This window comes from Mobula birostris, chromosome 5 (assembly GCF_030028105.1).
Source record: "Mobula birostris isolate sMobBir1 chromosome 5, sMobBir1.hap1, whole genome shotgun sequence".
Classification (NCBI taxonomy): Eukaryota; Metazoa; Chordata; class Chondrichthyes; order Myliobatiformes; family Myliobatidae; genus Mobula; species Mobula birostris.
Genome location: NC_092374.1, coordinates 209490200 through 209514265, shown reverse-complemented (window position 1 = coordinate 209514265; position 24066 = coordinate 209490200). Strand labels below are relative to the sequence as shown.

General features: G+C 43.3%; 1 protein-coding gene across 1 annotated transcript in view; it reads left to right on the top strand.

The window, feature by feature from the left end:
* Window positions 1-266: 266 nt before the first annotated feature.
* LOC140198347 (uncharacterized) overlaps window positions 267-24066 on the top strand; it is a 108433-nt gene continuing 84633 nt past the window's right edge. The window contains 2 exon segments of the mRNA XM_072259448.1: window positions 267-289; window positions 8832-10341. Coding sequence (XP_072115549.1) covers window positions 9228-10341 — 1114 coding nt within the window. The 5' untranslated portion in view covers window positions 267-289; window positions 8832-9227.

Below are 24066 nucleotides of genomic sequence, written 5' to 3'. Positions count from 1 at the left end.
CTTTCCTCTCCCCCACCACATTTTTATTCTGTCATCTTCCCCCATGTTTCTCAGTTCTGCAGAAGGTCTCGACCCGAAACGCGGCTTGTTTATTATTGTCCATAGATGCTGCCTGAGCTACTGAATTCCTCCAGCGTTTTGTGTGAGTTGGTCTGGATTTCCAACATTTGCAGACTTTCTCGTGTTAGTTCCACGCCGTGACCAGCCGATCACATGCGCATGCGTAACCATCGCGGAGAGTCTCGCGCGTGCGCACAGTGGACAAAGGGACGTGGACAGTCGGCGGCAGGTAGGAGAGGGGGATTCGGGCGGTCTTCATCATCAGTACCGGTGTCCGAACCGCGACTGAAGTCCAGTTACTGTGAGCTCAATCCACACCTTTCCTCCGCACCCCGGGACAGTCCTTTCCCTCTTTCTCAGCGCAATGATCCGTACTCGGGCTCCGGGGAACTTGCTGTTGATAAGCGAAGGTGCTGGAGCCGTGGTTGATAGAAGGGTTTCTTGTTCGTGCGGGGTTCTGGGTAAAGAGGAAGCCATAGATGACACAATCAGCGTTTTCCCCGTCAGTCCGTAGGCCGTTTTTGGAAGCGCAGGGGGAGTGAAGGGCAGCAGATTGATCACTCAGGCACTATCGACAACCGAAGACTTTACCCTCCAGTCAATGAAAATATCAATTTGTTCTGCATGGAAATAACAAAACAAAATCCTTACATCAGCTTTAGTTATTGAGGAAATCACCTTTGTTTTTTCTTGTTCTGGACCTTTCTACCCGTGAGAACATGTTTCGTACCATTCTCTTTGGGTACAAAATGATATAGAACATAGAATATAAAACATAGACAAGTACAGCACAGTACAGGCCCTTCGGCCCACAATGTTGTTCCGACACTCAAACCCTGCCTCCCATAAAAGCCCCCACCTTAAAATCCTCCATATAACTGTCTAGTAGTCTCTTATACTTCACTAGTGTATCTGCCTTCACCACTGACTCAGGCAGTGTATTCCACGCACCAACCACTCTCTGAGTAAAAAAACCTTCCTCTAATATCCCCCTTGAACTTCCCACCCCTTACCTTAAAGCCATGTCCTCTTGTATTGAGCAGTGGTGCCCAGGGGAACAGGCACTGGCTATCCACTCTATCTATTCCTCTTATTATCTTGTACACCTCTATCATGTCTCCTCTCATCCTCCTTCTCTCCAAAGAGTAAAGCCCTAGCTCCCTTAATCTCTGATCATAATGCATACTCTCTAAACCAGGCAGCGTCCTGGTAAATTTCCTCTGTACCCTTTCCAATGCTTCCACATCCTTCCTACAGTGAGGTGACCAGAACTGGACACAGTACTCCAAGTGTGGCCTAACCAGAGTTTTATAGAGCTGCATCATTACATCACGGCTCTTAAACTCTATCCCTTGAGTTATGAAAGCGAACACCCCGTCAGCTTCCTTAACTACCCTATCCACCTGTGAGGCAACTGTCAGGGATCTGTGGACATATACCCCCAGATCCCTCTGCTCCTCCACACTACCAAGTATCCTGCCATTTACTTTGTACTCTGCCTTGGAGTTTGTCCTTCCAAAGTGTATCACCTCACACTTCTCCGGGTTGAACTCCATTTGCCACTTCTCTGTCCACTTCTGCATCCTATCAATATAGCTCTGCAATCTTTGACAATCTTCTACAGTATCTACAACATCTCCAACCTTTGTGTCATCTGCAAACTTGCCATCCCACCCTTCTACCCCCACATCCAGGTCGTTAATAAAAATCATGGAAAGTAGAGGTCCCAGAACAGATCCTTGTGGGACACCACTAGTCACAATCCTCCAATCTGAATGTACTCCCTCCACTACAACCCAATGTCTTCTGCAGGCAAGGCAATTCTGAATCCACCTGGCCAAACTTCCCTGGATCCCATCCCTTCTGACTTTCTGAATAAGCCTACCATGTGGAACCTTGTCAAATGCCTTACTAAAATCCATATAGATCACATCCACTGCACTACCCTTATCTATATGCCTGGTCACCTCCTCAAAGAACTCTTATCAGGCTTGTTAGACACGATCTGCACTTCACAAAGCCATGCTGACTGTCCCTGATCAGACCATGATTCTCTAAATGCCCAGAGATCCTATCTCTAAGAATCTTTTTCAACTGCTTTCCCACCACAGACGTAAGGCTCACTGGTCTATAATTACCCGGACTATCCCTACTACCTATTTTGAATAAGGGGACAACATTCACCTCCCTCCAATCCTCCGGTACCATTCCCATGGGCAGCGAGGACATAAAGATGCTAGCCAGAGGCTCAGTAATCTCTTTTCTCGCCTTGTGGAGCAGCCTGGGGAATATTCTGTCAGGCCCCGGGGACTTATCCGTCCTAACGTATTTTAACGACTCCAACACCTCCTCTCCCTTAATATCAACATGTTCCAGAACATAAACCTCACTCATATTGTCCTCACCATCATCAAGTTCCCTCTCATTGGTGAATACCGAAGAGAAGTATTCATTCAGGACCTCGCTCACTTCCGCAGCCTCCAGACACATTGTCCCACCTTTATCTCTAATCGGTCCTACTTTCACTCCTGTCATCCTTTTTTTCTTCACATAATTGAAGAATGCCTTGGGGTTTTCTTTTACCCTACTCGCCAAGGCCTTCTCATGCCCCCTTCTTGCTCTTCTCAGCCCCTTCTTATGCTCCTTTCTTGCTTCCCTATATTCCTCAATAGACCCATCTGATCCTTGCTTCCTAAACCTCATGTATGCTGCCTTCTTCCACCTGACTAGATTTTCCACCTCACTTGTCACCCATGGTTCCTTCACCCTACCATTCTTTATCTTCCTCACCAGGACAAATTTATCCCTAACATCCTGAAAGAGATCTCTAAACATCGACCACTTGTCCATAGTACATTTCCCTGCAAAAACATCATCCCAATTCACACCTGCAAGTTCTAACCCTATAACCTCAAAATTTGCCCTTCCCCAATTAAAAATCTTCCTATCCTCTCTGATTCTAATTTTTTCCATGATAATGCTAAAGGCCAGGGAGCGGTGGTCACTGTTCCCCAGATGCTCACCCACTGTGAGATCTGTGACCTGACCCGGTTCATTACCTAGTACTAAGTATAGTATGGCATTCCCCCTGTCGGCCTGTCCACATACTGTGACAGGAATCCGTCCTGGACACAGTTAACAAACTCTGCCCCATCTGAACCCTTGGAACTAGTCAGGTGTCAATCAATATTAGGGAAGTTAAAGTCACCCATGACAACAACCCTGTTATTTTTGCACCTTTCCAAAATCTGCCTCCCAATCTGCTCCTCTGTATCTCTGCTGCTACCAGGGGGCCTATAGAATATCCCGAATATAGTAACTGCTCCCTTGCTATTCCTGACTTCCAACCATATTGACTCAAAAGAGGATCCTGCTACATTACCCACCCTTTCTGTAGCTGTAATAGTATCCCTGACCAGTAATGCCACCCCTCCTCCCCTTTTTTCGCCCTCCCTATCCCTTTTAAAGCACTGAAATCCAGGAATATTGAGAATCCATTCCTGCCCTGGTGCCAGCCTAGTCTCTGTAATGGGCACTACATCATAATTCCATGTATGTATCGAAGCTCTCAGTTCATCACCTTTGTTCCTGATGCTTCTTACATTGAGGTACACACAACTCAGCCCTTCTACCTTATGTTAGACGACACGAATTCTGCAGATGCTGGAAATTCAAGCAACACACATAAAAGTTGCTGGTGAACGCAGCAGGCCAGGCAGCATCTCTAGGAAGAGGTGCAGTTGACGTTTCAGGCCGAGACCCTTCGTCAGGGGATGAAGGGTTTCGGCCTGAAACGTCGACTGCACCTCTTCCTAGAGATGCTGCCTGGCCTGCTGCGTTCACCAGCAACTTTTACGTACCTTATGTTAGATCTGGCTTTACTCCATGAACTTCTTTCACTGCTCTATCGCTCTGCGTTCCATCCCCCTCGCAAATTAGTTTAAACCCTCCCGAACCATGCCAGCAAACCTACCTGTGAAGATATTGCCCCCCCTCGAGTTCAGGTGCAACCCATCCAATCTGTACAGGTCGCACCTTCCCCAGAAGAGATCCCAATTATGCAAAAATCTAAAATTTGCTCCCTGCACCAACTCCTCAGTCATGCATTCAACTGCATCTCCTCCAATTCTTACCATCACTGTCACGTAGCACTGGCAGCAATCCTGAGAACGCCACCCTTGAGGTCCTGTTCTTCAGCCTTCTGCCTAGTTCCCGAAGCTCATACTTCAGGACCTCATCCCTCTTCCTGCCTATGTCGTTGGTCCCAACATGTATCACGACTTCTGATCGCTTTCCCTCTCGTACCAGGATGTACATGCGGGTGTCCTTCTCACGTCCACACACATCTCCTGTCTGCTCCTCTGACTATATCAAATACCTTTGGCCTGGATAACAAGTGACCTGGAGTTTTCACATCACAAATAAGCCACACTCCAATGAGAATGAGGACTGCCCTCCATATAGAGAGGCTTTGAGGAGAGAGAAGCAGAATACAAGGTGTAAAGACAGTAAGGTAGAAGGGTTGAAATGTGTGAACCTCAATGCAAGAAGCATCAGGAACAAAGGTGATGAACTGAGAGCTTGGATACATACATGGAATTGTGATGTAGTGGCCATTACAGAGACTTGGCTGGCACCAGGCCAGGAATGGATTCTCAATATTCCTGGATTTCAGTGTTTTAAAAGCGATAGAGAGGGTGGAAAAAGGGGAGGAGGGGTGGCATTACTGGTCAGGGATGCTATTACAGCTACAGAAAGGGTGGGTAATGTAGCAGGATCCTCTTTTGAGTCAGTATGGGTGGAAGTCAGGAACAGCAGTTACTCTATTACTCTATTGGACTGAAGTACAATTACTGTGAGCTCCATCCACACCTTTCCTCCGCACCCCGGGACAGTCCCTTCCCTCTCTCTCAGCGCAATGATCTGTACTGGGGCTCCTGGGAACTTGCTGCTGATGAGCGAAGGTGCTGGAGCCATGGCGGATAGATGGGTTTCTTGCTCGTGCTGGGTTCTGGGTAAAGAGGAAGCCATAGATGACAGGACCAGCGTTTTCCCCGTCAGTCTGTAGGCCGTATTTGGAAGCGCAGGGGGAGGGAAGAGCAGCAGATGGATCACTCAGGCACTACCGAGCACCGAAGACCTTGCCCTCCGGTAAATGAAAATATCAATTTGTGCTGCATGAAAAGAGCAAAACAAATTCCTTACATCAGCTTTAGTCCTTGAGGAAATCACCTTTGTTCCATCTTGTTCTGGACCTTTCTACCTGTGAGAACATGTTTAGTACCATTCGCTTTGGGTACATAATGATATCAAATACCTTTGGCCTGTATAACAAGTGACCTGTAGTTTTCACATCACAAATGTGCTACACTCCAATGAGAACGAGGACTGCCCTCCATCATGTTCTTTGGCATTGCCTCTGTTGAGTTCTCCAGCGTCAATCACCTGTGCAGAGTGGCAGAGTAACTTGAAACTCTCCAGGGTTTGCCATGGAACATCACGTGCTCTTTGTAGTGCTGTAGTACATGACCAGAACTTGAAATAATTTATTTTTCTCACATTGTGTGGACCAACAATTTGTCTGAAGGTTAAATTTTTTATGCAGCCTGAAAACAGGACGGCACAATACCACCTGTGCAGTAACAAAGGCTCTCTGTGTGGGAGCATTTCAGTTACTGCGCAGCTTAGAATAATATGGAACAGAGAATAATACTAATGGAAGGAATCAGACTGAGCCAAGTCAGTGATTGAATGTCCCATTCTTACACAGGCAGGAAGACTGTCAGAGAATGAGATGAACAGACCATTTTCCGGCACCATGAACAGTTAGTCTCCTCATCAGATACAGGAGCAGAATCAGGTCATTTGGACCATCGAGCCTGCTCCACCATTTCATTATAGCTGATCCATTTTCCCTCTCACCCCAGTTTCCTGCCTTCTCCCCATTTCCCTTCATGCCCTGATTAATCAAGAATCCATCACCCTCTTCCGTAAAATATATCCAATCACTTGGCTTCCAGACCAACTTAAAACAACAAATTCCACAGATTCACCACACTCCAGTTAAAGAAATTGCTCCTCATCTCCATTCTGAAAGAGCAAAGCTCAATTTTGAGGCTGTGTTCTCTGGTCTGAAACTCCCCCACTCCCCCACATCCACTCCATCGAGACTTTTCAATGTTCAATAGATTTCAATGAGGGCCCCTTCATTCTTCTGAACTCCAGTCAGTAGATGCCCCAAACCATCAAACACTCTTCATATGACAAACCTTACATAGAACATAGAACATAGAATAGTACAGCACAGTACAGGCCCATCGGCCCACAATGTTGTGCCGACCCTCAAACCCTGCCTCCCATATAAGCCCCCACCTTAGATTCCTCCATATACCTGTCTAGTAGTCTCTTAAACTTCACTGGTGTATCTACCTCCACCACTGACTCAGGCAGTGCATTCCACGCACCAACCACTCTCTGAGTAAAAAACCTTCCTCTAATATCCCCCTTGAACTTCCCACCCCTTACCTTAAAGCCATGTCCTCTTGTATTGAGCAGTGGTGCCCTGGGGAAGAGGCGCTGGCTATCCACTCTATCTATTCCTCTTATTATCTTGTACACCTCTATCATGTCTCCTCTCATCCTTCTTCTCTCCAAAGAGTAAAACCCTAGCTCCCTTAATCTCTGATCATAATGCATACATTCTAAACCAGGCAGCATCCTGGTAAATCTCCTCTGTACCCTTTCCAATGCTTCCACATCCTTCCTATAGTGAGGTGACCAGAACTGGACACAGCACTCCAAGTGTGGCCTAACCAGAGTTTTATAGAGCTGCATCATTACATCGCGACTCTTAAACACTATCCCTCAACTTATGAAAGCTAACTCCCCATAAGCTTTCTTCACTACCCTATCCACCTGTGAGGCAACTTTCAGGGATCTGTGGACATGTACCCCGAGATCCCTCTGCTCCTCCACACTACCAAGTATCCTGCCATTTACTTTGTACTCTGCCTTGGAGTTTGTCATTCCAAAGTGTACCACCTCACACTTCTCCAGGATGAACTCCATCTGCCACTTCTCAGCCCACTTCTGCATCCTATCAATGTCTCTCTGCAATCTTTGACAATCCTCTACACTATCTACAACACCACCAACCTTTGTGTCGTAACTTGCCAACCCACCCCTCTACCCCTACATCCAGATCGTTAATAAAAATCACGAAAAGTAGAGGTCCCAGAAGAGATCCTTGTGGGACACCACTAGTCACAATCCTCCAATCTGAATGTACTCCCTCCACCACCACCCTCTGCTTTCTGCTGGCAAGCCAATTCTGAATCCACCTGGCCAAACTTCCCTGGATCCCATGCCTTCCAACTTTCTGAATAAGCCTACCGTTTGGAACCTTGTCAAATGCCTTACTAAAATCCATATAGATTACATCCACTGCACTACCCTCATCTATATGCCTAGTCACCTCCTCAAAGAACTCTATCAGGCTTGTTAGACACGATCTGCCCTTCACAAAGCCATGCTGACTGTCCCTGATCAGACCATGATTCTCTAAATGCCTATAGATCCTATCTCTAAGAATCTTTTCCAACAGCTTTCCCGCCACGGATGTAAGACTCACTGGTCTATAATTACCCGGACTATCCCTACTACCTTTTTTGAACAAGGGAACAACATTCGCCTCCCTCCAATCCTCCGGTACCATTCCCGTGAACAACGAGGACATAAAGATCCTAGCCAGGGGCTCAGCAGTCTCTTCTCTCGCCTCATGGAGCAGCCTGGGGAATATTCCATCAGGCCCCAGGGACTTATCTGTCCTAATGTATTTTAAGAACTCCAACACCTCCTCTCCCTTAATATCAACATGCTCCAGAACATCAACCTCACTCATATTGTCCTCACCATCATCAAGTTCCCTCTGATTGGTGAATACTGAAGAGAAATATTCATTGAGCAGCTTGCTCACTTCCACAGCCTCCAGGCACATCTTCCCACCTTTATCTCTAATTGGTCCTACCTTCACTCCTGTCATCCTTTTTTTCTTCACATAATTGAAGAATGCCTTGGGGTTTTTCTTTACCCTACTCGCCAAGGCCTTCTCATGCCCCCTTCTTGCTCTTCTCAGCCCCTTCTTAAGCTCTTTTCTTGCTTCCGTATATTGCTCAATAGACCCATCTGATCCTTGCTTCCTCAACCTCATGTATTCTGCCTTCTTCCACCAGACTAGATTTTCCACCTCACTTGTCACCCATGGTTCCTTCACTCTACCATTCTTTATCTTCCTCACCGGGACAAATTTATCCCTTACATCCTGCAAGAGATCTCTAAACATTGACCACATGTCCATAGTACATTTCCCTACAAAAACAACATCCCAATTCACTCCCGCAAGTTCTAGCCTTATAGCCTCATAATTTGCCTTTCCCCAATTAAAAATTTTCCTGTCCTCTTTGATTCTATCCTTTTCCATACAATTCCAGAAATATTTTTGTCAACTTCCTTTGAACCCTCTCCAATGTAAGCACGTCTGTTCTGGATAAGGGACCTGAATCTGCTCTCAAGAGTCCATGTGAGCCCACACCTGTGCTTTATAAATATTCAACAACACATCCTTGCTTTTATATCTCGTACTCTTCAATTCAATTTTTTCTCCATTGAGACAATAGTCTGCACTCTCATTGCTTCTAGCAAAGAGGATGAACATACACTTCTCTAAATAATGTCTTTCACTCATTGATGTCTCTTGTAAATCCTTTCTACAGGTTAGAAATGGCAAAAAAATTGTGTATGGAAATTTTAAACAGAACAACATGTCAGTTTTGCTGCCTCTGCCCAGGTATTTAAGGAGTTACTAGATATTCAACAATATATCCGTGTTGGTCCTTGGAGATGAAGAAGTATGCTATTCCAGCTGGAAAAGTGCTTTGTGTCTGAGATGAAGTTTTCTGTTGTAGCTCTGTGAAATCCACTGGAACCGGGGTGCTGAGAACACACCAGTATTTGTTCACTGGAGATCAGTTCTTCAACTACATCGATTGTGCAAGGGATTTGCTACATCTGACATTTGACTTATGAATTGATAAAGAACTGTGTGAAGGGATTCACTCTAAACTCACTCATCTGACCTGCATGCACACCAGCGAGTTCACCCTGATGAGATGTTGTTCACCTGTGCTGATTGTGGGAAGGGATTCACTCGGTCATCCACCCTACTGACACACCAGCGAGTTCACACTGGGGAGAAGCCGTTTACTTGCTCAGACTGTGGGAAGGGATTCACTCAGTCATCACAACTGCAGAGACACCTGTCAGTTCACACTGGGGAGAAGCCATTCACCTGTTCAGACTGTGGGAAGGGATTCACTTGGTCATCTGAACTGAAGGTACATCAGCGAACTCACACTGGGGAGAGGCCGTTCACCTGCTCAGACTGTGGGAAAGGGTTTATTCGGTCATCTCAACTGAAAGTACATCAGCGAATTCACACCGGGGAGAGGCCATTCACCTGCTCAGTCTGTGGGAAAGGATTCACTCAGTCATCTGTACTGAATGAACATCAGCGAATTCACACTGGGGAGAGGCCGTTCATCTGCTCAGACTGTGGGAAAGGATTCACACATTCATCTGTACTGAAGATACATCAGCGCATTCACACTGGGGAGAGGCCATTCACCTGCTCAGACTGTGGGAAGAAATTCACTGACTCATCCAGCCTACAGGCGCACTGGCGAGTTCATACTGGAGAGAGGCCATTCACCTGTTCAGACTGTGGGAAGGCATTTACTCGGTCATCTCAAGTGATGGTACACCAGCGAATTCACACTGGGGAGAGGCCATTTTCCTGCTCTGAATGTGGGAAGAGATTCACTCATTTATCTGACCTGCAAGTGCACCGGCGAGTCCACACTGGAGAGAGGCCATTCACCTGCTCAGACTGTGGGAAGGCATTTACTCGGTCAGTTGAACTGAAGACACATCAGCGAATTCACACTGGGGAGAGGCTGTTCACCTGCTCAGACTGTGGGAAAGGGTTTATTCGGTCGTATCAGCTGAAGGTGCATCAACGAGTTCACACTGGTGAGAGACCATTCACCTGCTCAGACTGTGGAAGGGGATTTACTCAGTCATCTCAACTGATGGTACATCAGCGAATTCACACTGGTGAGAGGCCGTACGCCTGCTCTGAATGTGGAAAGAGATTCAATCAATCATCTGACTTACAGACACACCAACGAGTCCACACTGGGGAGAGGCCATTCTCCTGCTCCAAATGTGGGAAGCGATTCTCTCAGTCATCCCACCTTGTCACACACTACCGAGTTCACACTGGGGAAACTGTTTAAGCAAGCTACAGACTGGATATTTAACCATCACAGTTGCTGAACCAAGTTCAAAAGTGACTGGTGGTGCCGAACTCGGCAATTATTGCTGCTGTTTATCAAACCCAGTTCTGCACTCTGGTCACCGGGCTTGGGAGGTATCCCTCGGCTAATGTTCATGTTTAATGGATTGGAGTTTAATGGTTTTAATCTGTGGCACAGAAATCAGTTGTAATTTAAATTCTGTCCGCATCGACAGAATCTCCTTTCTCTCCCCTAACTATCATCTCCTATAACTACCGCAAACCCTACATTTACACTTCTCCGTTGAGCCTTGGAGCCGACAGTATCAGCAACCTTTCTGTTGCAGCTGGGCCCCAAAGGGTCAATTCCCCCCCCCAACATCAGGGTCACCCCCAACACCCACCATCCCACACCCAGCAGTATCCCACTGCTGAGGAGGATTCCCACAGGACAGCCCTGCTCTGACTTCCGAATGCCCCTTACCGCTGCTGCTGGTCACGCATCTCCTATCCGCCTGTACTCTGGCTGTGGCCATCTCTTCAGATGTTTCATTGATAGTATCTTCAGGCTCCCAAATAATCCTGAGTATATCCAACTCCCTGACCCAGACAGTCAGGCGCTGTGGTTGGATGCACTTCCTGCAAATATAGTCATCAAGGAAACTGTCAGATATCCAGAATTCCCACATCTGACAGGAAGAGCATCCCATCCTGACTGCTCTGCACTAAAATACACCACTGTGGGTCAGGAAGGAATTAACATATGCAAGAAAACATCAAACTTGAATGGGTCAATGACAATGGAAGTAGAGTGATCAATTGTCTGTGTTCTTGCCATGAGGTCGAAGGAATAGAGGCTGCCATTTTGTGAAGCTGCTCTGTAATCCCCATTTTTTGAACTGATTGATGAACTGATTCTTGCTGTGGGATAACCTAATAAGATCAATTGAACACAAGAAGTTTTTGGTATTCGCATTCTAATACTGAAATCACTCTCAGATAAGCCATGTATTATGTACACTGTCAGGATTTCAGAAGTAATCTCGTTATCTCTGAACCTGAAATCACTTTCAGATAAACTGTGTATTATTTGCACTGTCAGGTCTGCAGAAGGAATCTCGTTATTTCTGCTGAGTGTGTGAACCAGAGTTGAAGAGAACAAAAGGAGTCACCTTCGGCATGAAGTACATCCAATGGGAATCTGTTAGTCAGCAGCCTGGTAAACTTCAGCCAACAGGAATGAGTTGCATCCTGTGAACTGATAAGAGGTGCTTAACAAGTTAAGAGTTTCAGCTTCACAGGTGTGATAACTCCTGAGACTAACCATCACAAGGAAGGTCCCCCATGAAAGGGACTGGGAGAAGAAATGATTGATCATTTGGACAAAGGAGAACCCCCTGTTTCAGTGTTGTGAATTTGAGAAGTGGTCTGGGTGTGTATTACTACAGAGGGAACAATGAAATTCATGTTTTAAATTGTTGGCCTGGGGTCAACATAGTTACTTTGTTTTTTGTGCAGGAACAATTAAGTGCGAGCTTTCGTTAATTAAAAGTTGCCTGCTGAGTTTCCAAACTGATTTCAGCTGATGAACGGTCAACATATTTTGGCACCCTGGGGTGCACTTGAAAAGAAAGAAAAGTGGTCAGGGACCCTGGTTTCCGGTTAAACCACACAGTAGGTTAGGATTTTTTTTATCAATAATAAAAAAAACAAAATCTAACAGATCTAACATACAGAGAGACTTTCAGGAAAGAGAAGCAGAATAAAGGGTGTAAAGACAGTAAGGTAGAGGGGCTGAAATGTGTGTACCTCAATGCAAGAAGCATCAGGAACAAAGGTGATGAACTGAGAGCTTGGATACATACATGGAATTGTAATGTAGTGGCCATTACAGAGACTTGGCTGGCACCAGGGCAGGAATGGATTCTCAATATTCCTGGATTTCAGTGCTTTAAAAGGGATAGAGAGGGCGGAAAAAGGGGAGGAGGGGTGGCATTACTGGTCAGGGATACTATTACAGCTACAGAAAGGGTGGGTAATGTAGCAGGATCCTTTTTTGAGTCAACATGGGTGGAAGTCAGGAACAGGAAGGGAGCAGTTACTCTACTAGGGGTATTCTATAGGCCCCCTGGTAGCAGCAGAGACACAGAGGAGCAGATTTTGGAAAGGTGCAAAAATAACAGGGTTGTTGTCATGGGTGACTTTAACTTCCCTAATATTGATTGACACCTGACTAGTTCCAAGGGTTCAGATGGGGCAGAGTTTGTTAAGTGTGTCCAGGACGGATTCCTGTCACAGTATGTGGACAGGCCGACCAGGGGGAATGCCATACTAGATCTAGTACTAGGTAATGAACCGGGTCAGGTCACAGATCTCTCAGTGGGTGAGCATCTGGGGGACAGTGACCACCGCTCCCTGGCCTTTATAATTATCATGGAAAAGGATAGAATCAAAGAGGACAAGAAAATTTTTAATTGGCGAAAGGCAAATTATGAGGCTATAAGGCTAGAACTTGCGGGTGTGAATTGGGATGATGTTTTTGCTGGGAAAATGGGCTGAAATATGGCAGATGGAGTTTAATACTGACAAATGTGAGGTATTGCACGTTGGAAGGACAAACCAACGTAGAACATACAGGGTTAATGGTAAGGCACTGAGGAGTGCAGTGGAACAGAGGGATCTGGGAATATAGATACAAAATTCCCTAAAAGTATCGTCAGAGGTAGATAGGGTCGTAAAGAGAGCTTTTGGTACATTGGCCTTTATTAATCGAAGTATTAAGTATAAGAGCTAGAATGTTATGATGAGGTTGTATAAGGCATTGGTGAGGCCGAATCTGGAGTATTGTGTTCAGTTTTGGTCACCAAATTACAGGAAGGATATAAATAAGGTTGAAAGAGTGCAGAGAAGATTTACAAGGATGTTGCCGGGACTTGAGAAACTCAGTTACAGAGAAAGGTTGAATAGGTTAGGACTTTATTCCCTGGAGCGTAGAAGAATGAGGGGAGATTTGATAGAGGTATATAAAATTATGATGGGTATAGATAGAGTGAATGCAAGCAGGCTTTTTCCACTGAGGCAAGGGGAGAAAAAAACCAGAGGACATGGGTTAAGGGTGAGGGGGGAAAAGTTTAAAGGGAACATTAGGGGAGGCTGTTCACATGGAGAGTGGTGGGAGTGTGGAATGAGCTGCCAGACGAGATGGTAAATGCGGGTTCTTTTTTAACATTTAAGAATAAATTGGACAGATACAGGGATGGGAGGTGTATGGAGGGATATGGTCCGTGTGCAGGTCAGTGGGACTAGGCAGAAAATGGTTTGGCACAGCCAAGAAGGGCCAAAAGGCCTGTTTCTGTGCTATAGTTTCTATGGTTCTATGATATAGAAATACCGTGAATATATTGAGGAATTTTACCAAACAAAACTGTCAATTTATTAGGTTGTAAATTGATTTTTAAAGCTTTAGAAATTGTAGAAAAAATAGATTTCCAAAATTGTTTCAATACAGAACATGACCAAAACATTTGTGTCCATGTAGCTATCACAGTTTTGCATTTATCACACTGACTATTTACATTAGGAAATATTTTAGACAATCTCTCCTTTGTCAAATAATAAAGATGTACAATTTTAAATTGAATTAGAGAGTGACTGGCACAAATCGAAGAAGGGTTAACCAGCTTCAAAATTCGCAACCAATCCTCTGTTATCAAGGTCACTTTAAGCTCTCTGTCCCAATCTTGCTTAATCTTAACTGAAGGATAGTTATCCTGTCGCAATAGTAAATTATAAATTTTCCCAAAAAAATCTTTCACTAAAGGGTTCATTTTTAAAATAATGTCTAACAGGTCAGATTCTTGTATATATGGAAAATTACTTAAATATTCTTGTAAGAAATGTCTGACCTGAAGATATTGCAAAAAATGTGAATATGAGAGAGAGTATTTAGTTACTAATTTCTCAAAGGACATCAATCGGCCTTCTTGAAACAAGTCCATAAAGGAAAAAAACCCTTTATTCCTCCAAAGAAAAAAGGTAGGATCACTAAGTGAAGGTTTAAATAAATAGTTTCGATAAATTAAACTAAAAAGGTTAAATTTTTTAAGATGAAAAAACTTACGAAACTGGTACCAGATTCGTAATGATTGATTAATCATATGATTTATATTTAGAATAGAAATTTTGGCTAATTGTACAGGTAAAGGAGCTCCTAATAATGAAGTTAAATGAAATTGTTTCACAATTTTCATTTCCAAATCAATGCAAGGTGGTATAATCATCATTTTAACTGCATGAATTCGACCTGCTAACGAAAGTGTAAGTGGATTCCATCTAGAAAAAAGTTGCTTCATAAAATCCACTAAGGGAACTAAATTAGCTCTATAAAGGTCTCCATAATTTTTAGTGATGATAATACCTAACTATTTAAAAGAATCCGTAACTTTTAGAGGAATGTCATCATATATAGAAGCAGAATTATTTAAAGAAAATAATTCATCTTTATGCAGGTTTAATTTACATCCTGAAAACAATCCAAATTCATTTAATAATTTCAATAAACTACGAATAGATTCTTCAGGATTCGAAACATAAACCAAAAGATCATCCGCAAAAAGGGAGATCTTATGAATAGTCCCATTTATAGAAATTCCTTGAATATTTTTAGCTTCACGAAGTGCAATATCCAAAGATTCCAACATCAACTTAAATAACAGAGGATTTAACGGACATCCTTGTCTCGTACCCCGGGAGAGTTGGAAAAAGGGGGATCTACCGTTATTAGTACTTACAGTGGCAATAGGGCTTTTGTCCAGGGCTGTGTCTACACCCACCTGGACAGGCCAGTGAGCACTGTGAGGGTCATGTTACATATAAACATAGAAAATAGGTGCAGGAGTAGGCTATTCGGCCCTTCGAGCCTGCACCACCATTCAGTATGATCATGGCTGATCATACAACTCAGAACCCTGTACCATTCTTCCCTGCATACCCGCTGATCCCTTTAGCCACAAGGGCCATATCTAACTCGCTCTTAAATATAGCCAATGAACTGGCCTCAACTGCTTCCCGTGGCAGAGAATTCCACAGATTCACCACTCTCTGTGTGAAGAAGTTTTTCCTAGTCTCGGTCCTAAAAGGCTTCCCCTTTATCCTCAGACCGTGACCCCTCATTCTGGACTTCCCCAACATTGGGAACAATCTTCCTGCATCTAGCCTATCCAATCCCTTTCGGATTTTATACGTTTCAGTAAGATCCCCCCTCAATCTTCTAAATTCCAACGAGTATAAGCCTAGTTCATCTAGTCTTTCATCATATGAAAGTCCTGCCATCCCAGGAATCAATCTGGTGAACCTTCTTTGTACTCGCTCTATGGCAAGGATGTCTTTCCTCAGATTAGGGGACCAAAACTGCACACAATACTCCAGGTGTGGTCTCACCAGGGCCTTGTACAACTGCAGTAGTACCTCCCTACTCCTGTACTTGAATCCTCTTGCTATAAATGCCAGCATACCATTCGCCTTTTTCACCGCCTGCTGTACCTGCATGCCCACTTTCAATGACTGGTGTACAATGACACCAGGTCTCGTTGCACCTCCCCTTTTCCTAATCGGCCACCATTCAGATAATAATCTGTTTTCCTATTTTTGCCACCAAAGTGGATAACTTCACATTTATCCACATTAAATTGCATCTGCCATGAATTTGCCCATTCACCCAACCTATCCAAGTCACCCTGCATCCTCTTAGCATCCTCCTCACAGCTAAAACTGCCGCCCAGCTTCGTGTCATCCGCAAACTTGGAGATGCTGCATTTAATTCCCTCATCCAAGTCATTAATATATATTGTAAACAACTGGGGTCCCAGCACTGAGCCTTGTGGTACCCCACTGGTCACTGCCTGCCATTCTGAAAAGGTCCCGTTTATTCCCACTCTTTGCTTCCTGTCTGCTAACCAATTCTCTATCCACATCAATACCTTACCCCCAATACCGTGTGCTTTAAGTTTGCACTCTAATCTCCTGTGTGGGACCTTGTCAAAAGCCTTTTGAAAATCCAAATATACCACATCCACTGGTTCTCCCCTATCTACTCTACTAGTTACATCCTCAAAAAATTCTATGAGATTCGTCAGACATGATTTTCCTTTCAGAAATCCATGCTGACTTTGTCTGATGATTTCACCGCTTTCCAAATGTGCTGTTATCACATCTTTGATAACTGACTCCAGCAGTTTCCCCACCACCAACATTAGGCTAACCGGTCTATAATTCACCGGTTTCTCTCTCCCTCCTTTTTTAAAAAGTGGGGTTACATTAGCCACCCTCCAATCCTCAGGAACTACTCCAGAATCTAATGAGTTTTGAAAAATTATCACTAATGCATCCACTATTTCTTGGGCTACTTCCTTAAGCACTCTGGGATGCAGACCATCTGGCCCTGGGGATTTATCTGCCTTTAATCCCTTCAGTTTACCTAACACCACTTCCCTACTAACATGTATTTCGCTCAGTTCCTCCATCTTACTGGACCCTCTGTCCCCTACTATTTCTGGAAGATTATTTATGTCCTCCTTAGTGAAGACAGAACCAAAGTAATTATTCAATTGGTCTGCCATGTCCTTACTCCCCATAATCAATTCACCTGTTTTTGTCTGTAGGGGACCTACATTTGTCTTTACCAGTCTTTTCCTTTTTACATATCCATAAAAGCTTTTACAGTCAGTTTTTATGTTCCCTGCCAGTTTTCTCTCATAATCTTTTTTCCCCTTCCTAATTAAGCCCTTTGTCCTCCTCTGCTGAACTCTGAATTTCTCCCAGTCCTCAGGTGAGCCACTTTTTCTGGCTAATTTGTATGCTTCTTCTTTGGAATTGATACTATCCCTAATTTCTCTTGTCAGCCACGGGTGCACTACCTTCCTTGATTTATTCTTTTGCCAAACTGGGATGAACAATTGTTGTAGTTCATCCATGCGATCTTTAAATGCTTGCCATTGTATATCCACCGTCAAACCTTTAAGTGTCATTTGCCAGTCTATCTTAGCTAATTCACGTCTCATACCTTCAAAGTTACCCCTCTTTAAGTTAAGAACCTTTGTTTCTGAATTAACTATGTCACTCTCCATCTTAATGAAGAATTCCACCATATTATGGTCACTCTTACCCAAGGCGCCTCTCACAACAAGATTGCTAATTATCCTTCCTCATTGCTCAATACCCAGTCTAGAATAGCCTGCTATCTAGTTGGTTCCTCGACATGTTGGTTCAAGAAACCATCCCGCATACACTCCAAGAAATCCTCTTCCTCAGCACTCTTACCAATTTGGTTCACCCAATCTATATGTAGATTGAAGTCACCCATTATAACTGCTGTTCCTTTATTGCATGCCTTTCTAATTTCCTGTTTAATGCCATCCCCAACCTCATTACTACTGTTAGGTGACCTGTACACAACTCCCACCAGCGTTTTCTGCCACTTACTGTTATGCAGCTCTACCCATATCGATTCCACATCCTCCCGGCTAATGTCCTTCCTTTCTATTGCGTTAATTTCCTCTCTAACCAGCAATGCTACCCCACCTCTTTTTCTTTCATGTCTGTCCCTACTGAATATCGAATATCCCTGAATGTTGAGCTCCCATCCTTGGTCACCCTGTAGCCATGTCTCTGTGATCCCAACTATATCATATTCATTAATAACAATCTGCACTTTTAATTTTTCCACCTTGTTACGAATGGTCCTTGCATTGACACACAAAGCCTTCAGGCTTGCTTTTACAACACTCCTAGCCCTTATACAATTATGTTGAAAAGTGGCCCTTTTTGATTTTTGCCCTGGATTTGCCGGCCTACCACTTTTACTTTTCACCTTACTACTTTTTGCTTCTACCCTCATTTTACACCCTTCTGTCTCTCTGCACTTGTTCCCATCCCCCTATTGTGAACTAACCTTATCTCTCCTAGTCTCTTTAATTTGTTCCCCCCCCCCCAAACATTCTAGTTTAAAGTCACCTCAGTAGCCCTCGCAAATCTCCCTGCCAGGATATTGGTCCCCCTAAGATTCACGTGTAACCCGTCCTTTTTGTACAGGTAACGCCTGCGCCAAAAGAGGTCCCAATGATCCAAAAACTTGAATCCCTGCCCCCTGCTGCAATCCCTCAGCCACGCATTTATCCTCCACCTCATTGCATTCCTACTCTCACTGTCGCGTAGCACAGGCAGTAATCCCGAGATTATTACCTTTGTAGTCCTTTTTCTCAACTCCCTTCCTCACTCCCTATATCCTCCTTTAAGGAACTCTTCCCTTTTCCTACCTATTTCATTGGTACCAATATGTACCACGACCTCTGGCTCCTCACCCTCCCACTTCAGGATATCTTGGACATGATCAGAAATATCCTGGACCCTGGCACCAGGGAGGCAAACTACCATCCGGGTCTCTGGACTGCATCCACAGAATCGCCTATCTGACCCCCTCACTATCGAGTCCCCTATTACCACTGCCTTCCCCTTTCTTTCCCTACCCTTCTGAGCTACAGGGCCGGACTCTGTGCCAGAGGCACGGCCACTATCGCTTCCCCCAGGTAAGCTGTCGCCCCCAACAGTACTCAAACAGGAGTACTTATTGTGAAGGGGCACAGCCAGAGGGGTACTCTCTATTACCTGACTCTTCCCCTTCCCCTTCCTAACTGTGACCCACTTGTCTGCCTCCCGTGGCCCCGGTGTGACCAGCTGCCTGTAACTCCTCTATATCAACTCCTCAGTCTCCCTGACAAGACGAAGGTCATCGAGCTGCAGCTCCAGTTCCCTAACGCGGTCGTTTAGGAGGTGCATCTCGGCGCACCTGGCGCAGATGTGGACGACGGGGAGGCTTGGAGACTCCAGGACCTCCCACATCCGGCACCGAGAACAACAAGCTGCCCTCACTCTAATACTGTCCCTCTCCTCAAATAACAACAAAAAATGAATACCAAACCTTCCTCGCCTCCCCGTTTCCGCCTGAGCCCGTTGGGCCGAAGCCCTTCAGCCTTCGCTCCGCTCCCGGCACACTCCACCGCCCGCAAACTACGCTGCCCGCTGCTCGACTTCTCCAGTGCGTTCAACACCATCCGCCCTGCTCTGCTGGGGGAGAAGCTGACAGCGATGCAGGTGGATGCTTCCCTGGTATCATGGATTCTTGATTACCTGACTGGCAGACCACAGTAGGTGTGCTTGCAACCCTGTGTGTCCGACAGAGTGATCAGTAGCACTGGGGTTCCACAGAGGACTGTCTTGTCTCCCTTTCTCTTCACCATTTACACCTCGGACTTCAACTACTGCACAGAGTCTTGTCATCTTCAGAAGTTTTCGGATGACTCTGCCATATTTGGATGCATCAGCAAGGGAGATGAGGCTGAGTACAGGGCTACGATAGGAAACATTGTCACATGCTGTGAGCAGAATTATCTGCAGCTTAATGTGAGAAAGACAAAGGAGCTGGTTGTAGACCTGAAGAGAGCTAAGATACCAGTGACCCCTGTTTCCATCCAGGGGGTCAGTGTGGACATGGTGGAGGATTACAGATACCTGGGAATACGAAGTGACAATAAACTGGACTGGTCAAAGAACACTGAAGCTGTCTACAAGAAGGGTCAGAGCCGTCTCTATTTCCTGAGGAGACTGAGGTCCTTTAACATCTGTCGGACGACGCTGAGGACATTCTACGAGTCTGTGGTGGCCAGTGCTATCATGTTTGCTGTTGTGTGCTGGGGCAGCAGGCTCAGGGTAGCAGACATCAACAGAATCAACAAACTCATTCGTAAGGCCAGTGATGTTATGGGGATTGAACTGGACTCTCTGACGGTGGTGTCTGAAAAGAGGATGCTGTCCAAGTTGCATGCCATCTTGGACAATGTCTCCCATCCACTACATAATGTACTGGGTGGGCACAAGATTACATTCAGCCAGAGACTCATTCCACCGAGATGCAACACAGAGCGTCATAGGAAGTCATTCCTGCCTGTGGCCATCAAACTTTACAACTCCTCCCTTGGAGGGTCAGACACCCTGAGCCAATAGGCTGGTCCTGGACTTATTTCATAATTTACTGGCATAATTTACATATTACTATTGAACTATTTATGGTTTTATTACTATTTATTATTTATGGTGCAACTGTAATGAAACCCAGTTTCCCCCGTGATCAATAAAGTATGACTATAACTATGAGTATATATCAATCTCATCCATTTATTAAAGTTAGTACCAAAGCTAAATTTCTCTAAAACTTTAAATAGATATTTCCATTCAACTCTATCAAATGCCCATTCAGCATCCAGAGAAACAACACATTGGGGAATCTTAGAGAGGGATGAGTATATAATATTTAACAATCTCCGAGTGTTAGAGAAAGAATAACGGCCTTTTATAAAACCTGTTTGATCCTGAGAAATAATTTTAGCTAGTATATTCTCCATCCCATTAGCTATTATTTTTGAAAGAATTTTGGCTTCCACATTTAATAATGAAATAGGTCTATATGAAGCACAATCAGTAGGGTCTTTATCTTTCTTAAGAATTAAAGAAATAGAAGCTTCATAAAATGTGGAAGGTAACTCTCTTAGCAGAAGATAATCTTCAATCATTTCCAACATATAAGCAAATCTTACTCAGCAAATCTTCAAATTTTTTATAAAATCCTACAGTAAAACCATCCAATCCAGGAGCTTTACCAGATTGCATTGAAAGAATAGTTTTCTGAATTTCTCTTTCAGCAAAAGGAGCATCAAGAATTTGCTGATCTTCAACAGATATTCTAGGATAATCAATCTTTTGTAAAAAGGCATACATATTAGAAAGATCAGCTGGAAATTGAGATTTATAGAGATCACTGTAATAGTCTTGAAAAATTTTATTAATATCTTCATAATTACAAGCTAAACTACCATCTCTCTTACGATTTTTAAAAATTTGTCTTTTAGCTCTAACTGCTTTAAGTTGAGATGCTAATAGCTTGTTTCTTTTATTTTCAAACATATAAATTTGAATTTTTAATTTAAGCAAATTTCTCTCAATAGGATAAGTTAATAATAAATTATATTGTGATTGAAGTTCAACCCTTTGTTTAAATAAATTAACATTAGGAGAAACTGCATAAGTGATATCCAGGTCTTTAATTAGTTTTGAAATTCTATCTAACTCTATTTTTGTCTGTTTCTTGAGTTTAGCCAAATAGGATATTATCTGACCTCGCAAATATGCTTTAAGTGTATCCCATATAATCAATTTCGAGACATCTCCCGTATTATTAAGAAGAAAGAAATCTTTTATCTGAATCTCTATAAATTTAACAAAGTCCGAACTTTGTAATAAATTTTCTGGAAAGCGCCAAGGCAAGGCAAGTTTACATTACTAACATCATTGAACTCAAAAGTTAAGCTTAAAGGCGCATGGTCCGAGACTGCAATAGCATCACATTCACATTTCTGGACTTTAGACAAAAATTGGAAATCAGCTATAAAATAATCAATTCTCGAATATTTATTATGAACACGTGAATAGAAAGAATAATCTCTGTCATTAGGATGTAAATTTCTCCAGGTTTCTATCAAACCATAATCAATTAATAAGGAATTAATAAGTGTTGCCGAACAACTCGGAAGCTGCTGATTGGTTGAACTCTTGTCATCAAAGGATTTAAGCAACAGTTGAAGTCACCTCCCATCAGCAGCATATATTCATTTAAGTCTGGTAGTAAACCAAATACATTTTTTAAAAAAGGATCATCTACATTAGGGCCGTATAGATTAACCAGGACAATTTTTCTATAACAAATTGTTCCTTTAATAATTAAAAATTCTACCATTATTATCTGAGACAATGTCTTCTTGAATAAATAAAATATTAGATTTAATAAAAATAGATACTCCCTTTGTTTTATTTTGACAAGCAGCATGGTATTGAAGGCCCTTGTCTCCCGTTCTGATATGTGTTTCTTGAATAAAAATTATATCGGGCTGGAATCGAATAATAACTTTAAAAGTCTTCCTTTGCTTAATAGGGTGATTCCAGCCACGTACATTCCAACTAATAACGTTGATCTGTTTAAGTACCATTTGATATTATTGTTAAACACGACAATCCACACGTTCCATCGGGGGCTAATCAAAGATGGCGGTGATGAATATAACCAAAATGAAAACACGCATGCTCCGGAACTCCATAATGGGGAAAAAAATACAGGACGTGTGTGTGAAAAAAATAAAATCCCACAATAAACTCCAAAATACAAAAATACCCCCAAACCTCACACCATCCCCAAAGAAGGAAATCCGGCAAAAGAGAAAAAAAGCCGGAGCGCATCCCCAAGAAGAAAAGCGTAAGAACGGAATTCCGCGTGCCGCTCAATTGAAATAATGATTAAAAGTTTTTTCTCCTAATTCCCCCCTCCCCCTTACAAAGAGAATACGTAACCTTAAGATAAGAAAGCCCAGCAAAGAAGAAAAAAAATGCTTATACTTAATCATTGAAAATAAACGAGGGAATGCGAAAACAGTCTCCAAAGACGCCAAAGCAATACTATTAACCCAAACGGTTTAATCTCGAAAGAGAAAAAAGCAGCGCCATTATGCTTTAACTTACTACCTTATTTAATGAAAGAACTAAAGCTAATTATCTATTACTAAACACTCCATAAGTCTATATAAACTGTAAGCAAAATATCACTTAATTAATAAAGAAAAAGAAAAAAATAGAAACAGATAACCAAACCAGTTCACAATCTATCTGCTGTATTAATTCACTCCGTATACTAAACAGTCTTCAAAAAATAGTCATTCTTTAGTCAAACCAAGAAGATCACCTCTTCTTTAAGTAATCTATCGATCAAAGGATATCTTCAGCATACCGAAATCTTCAAAGCCTGTTTTCTTTCAGAAAATTATTCAGAAACTCTAATATCCTTCATACATCAGCCAATACCACAATAGAGTTGACAAAATCCGATGCCGTTTGGGGATCCAAGAAGACACGAGGGGTAGAATGTTTAGGAAATCACTTTAATCTCGCTGGATATCTCAGGGATGGAAAGAGTCTTTTTTGTGAGCGATCTTCATGACCGATATGAATTTAATCCATTGTTCCATAACTTCCCGTGGATAATCTTCAAAAAAACGGATCTCGGAACCGTTACATTTAAAAGCTTTCTGTTTTCTTGCACATTTTATGATTTGGTCTTTAACTTTAAAACGAAGAAAGTTGACTAAAATTGGTCGAGCTTTATCTGACGAAGTGAAAATTCTGTGAGCTCTTTCAATATCGGGAAATTGAGATAGAATATCCGGAAACAGAGTTTGAAACAGTTTGGCAAAATAATCCAATAAATTCCCATTCTCGGAGCCTTCTTGAGGACCCACAATGCGAATGTTATTTCTACGCAATCTTGCGTCTAAATCGACAATTTTGCGTTGAGCCTGTTCCAATCGGGTTGAAATATCCACAATCTGACCTTTCGATTCTTTAATAGAACATAGAATAGTACAGCACAGTACAGGCCCATAGGCCCATTGCCCCACAATGTTGTACCGACCCTCAAACCCTGCCTCCCATATAACCCCCCCCACCTTAAATTCCTCCATATACCTGTCTAGTAGTCTCTTAAACTTCACTAGTGTATCTGC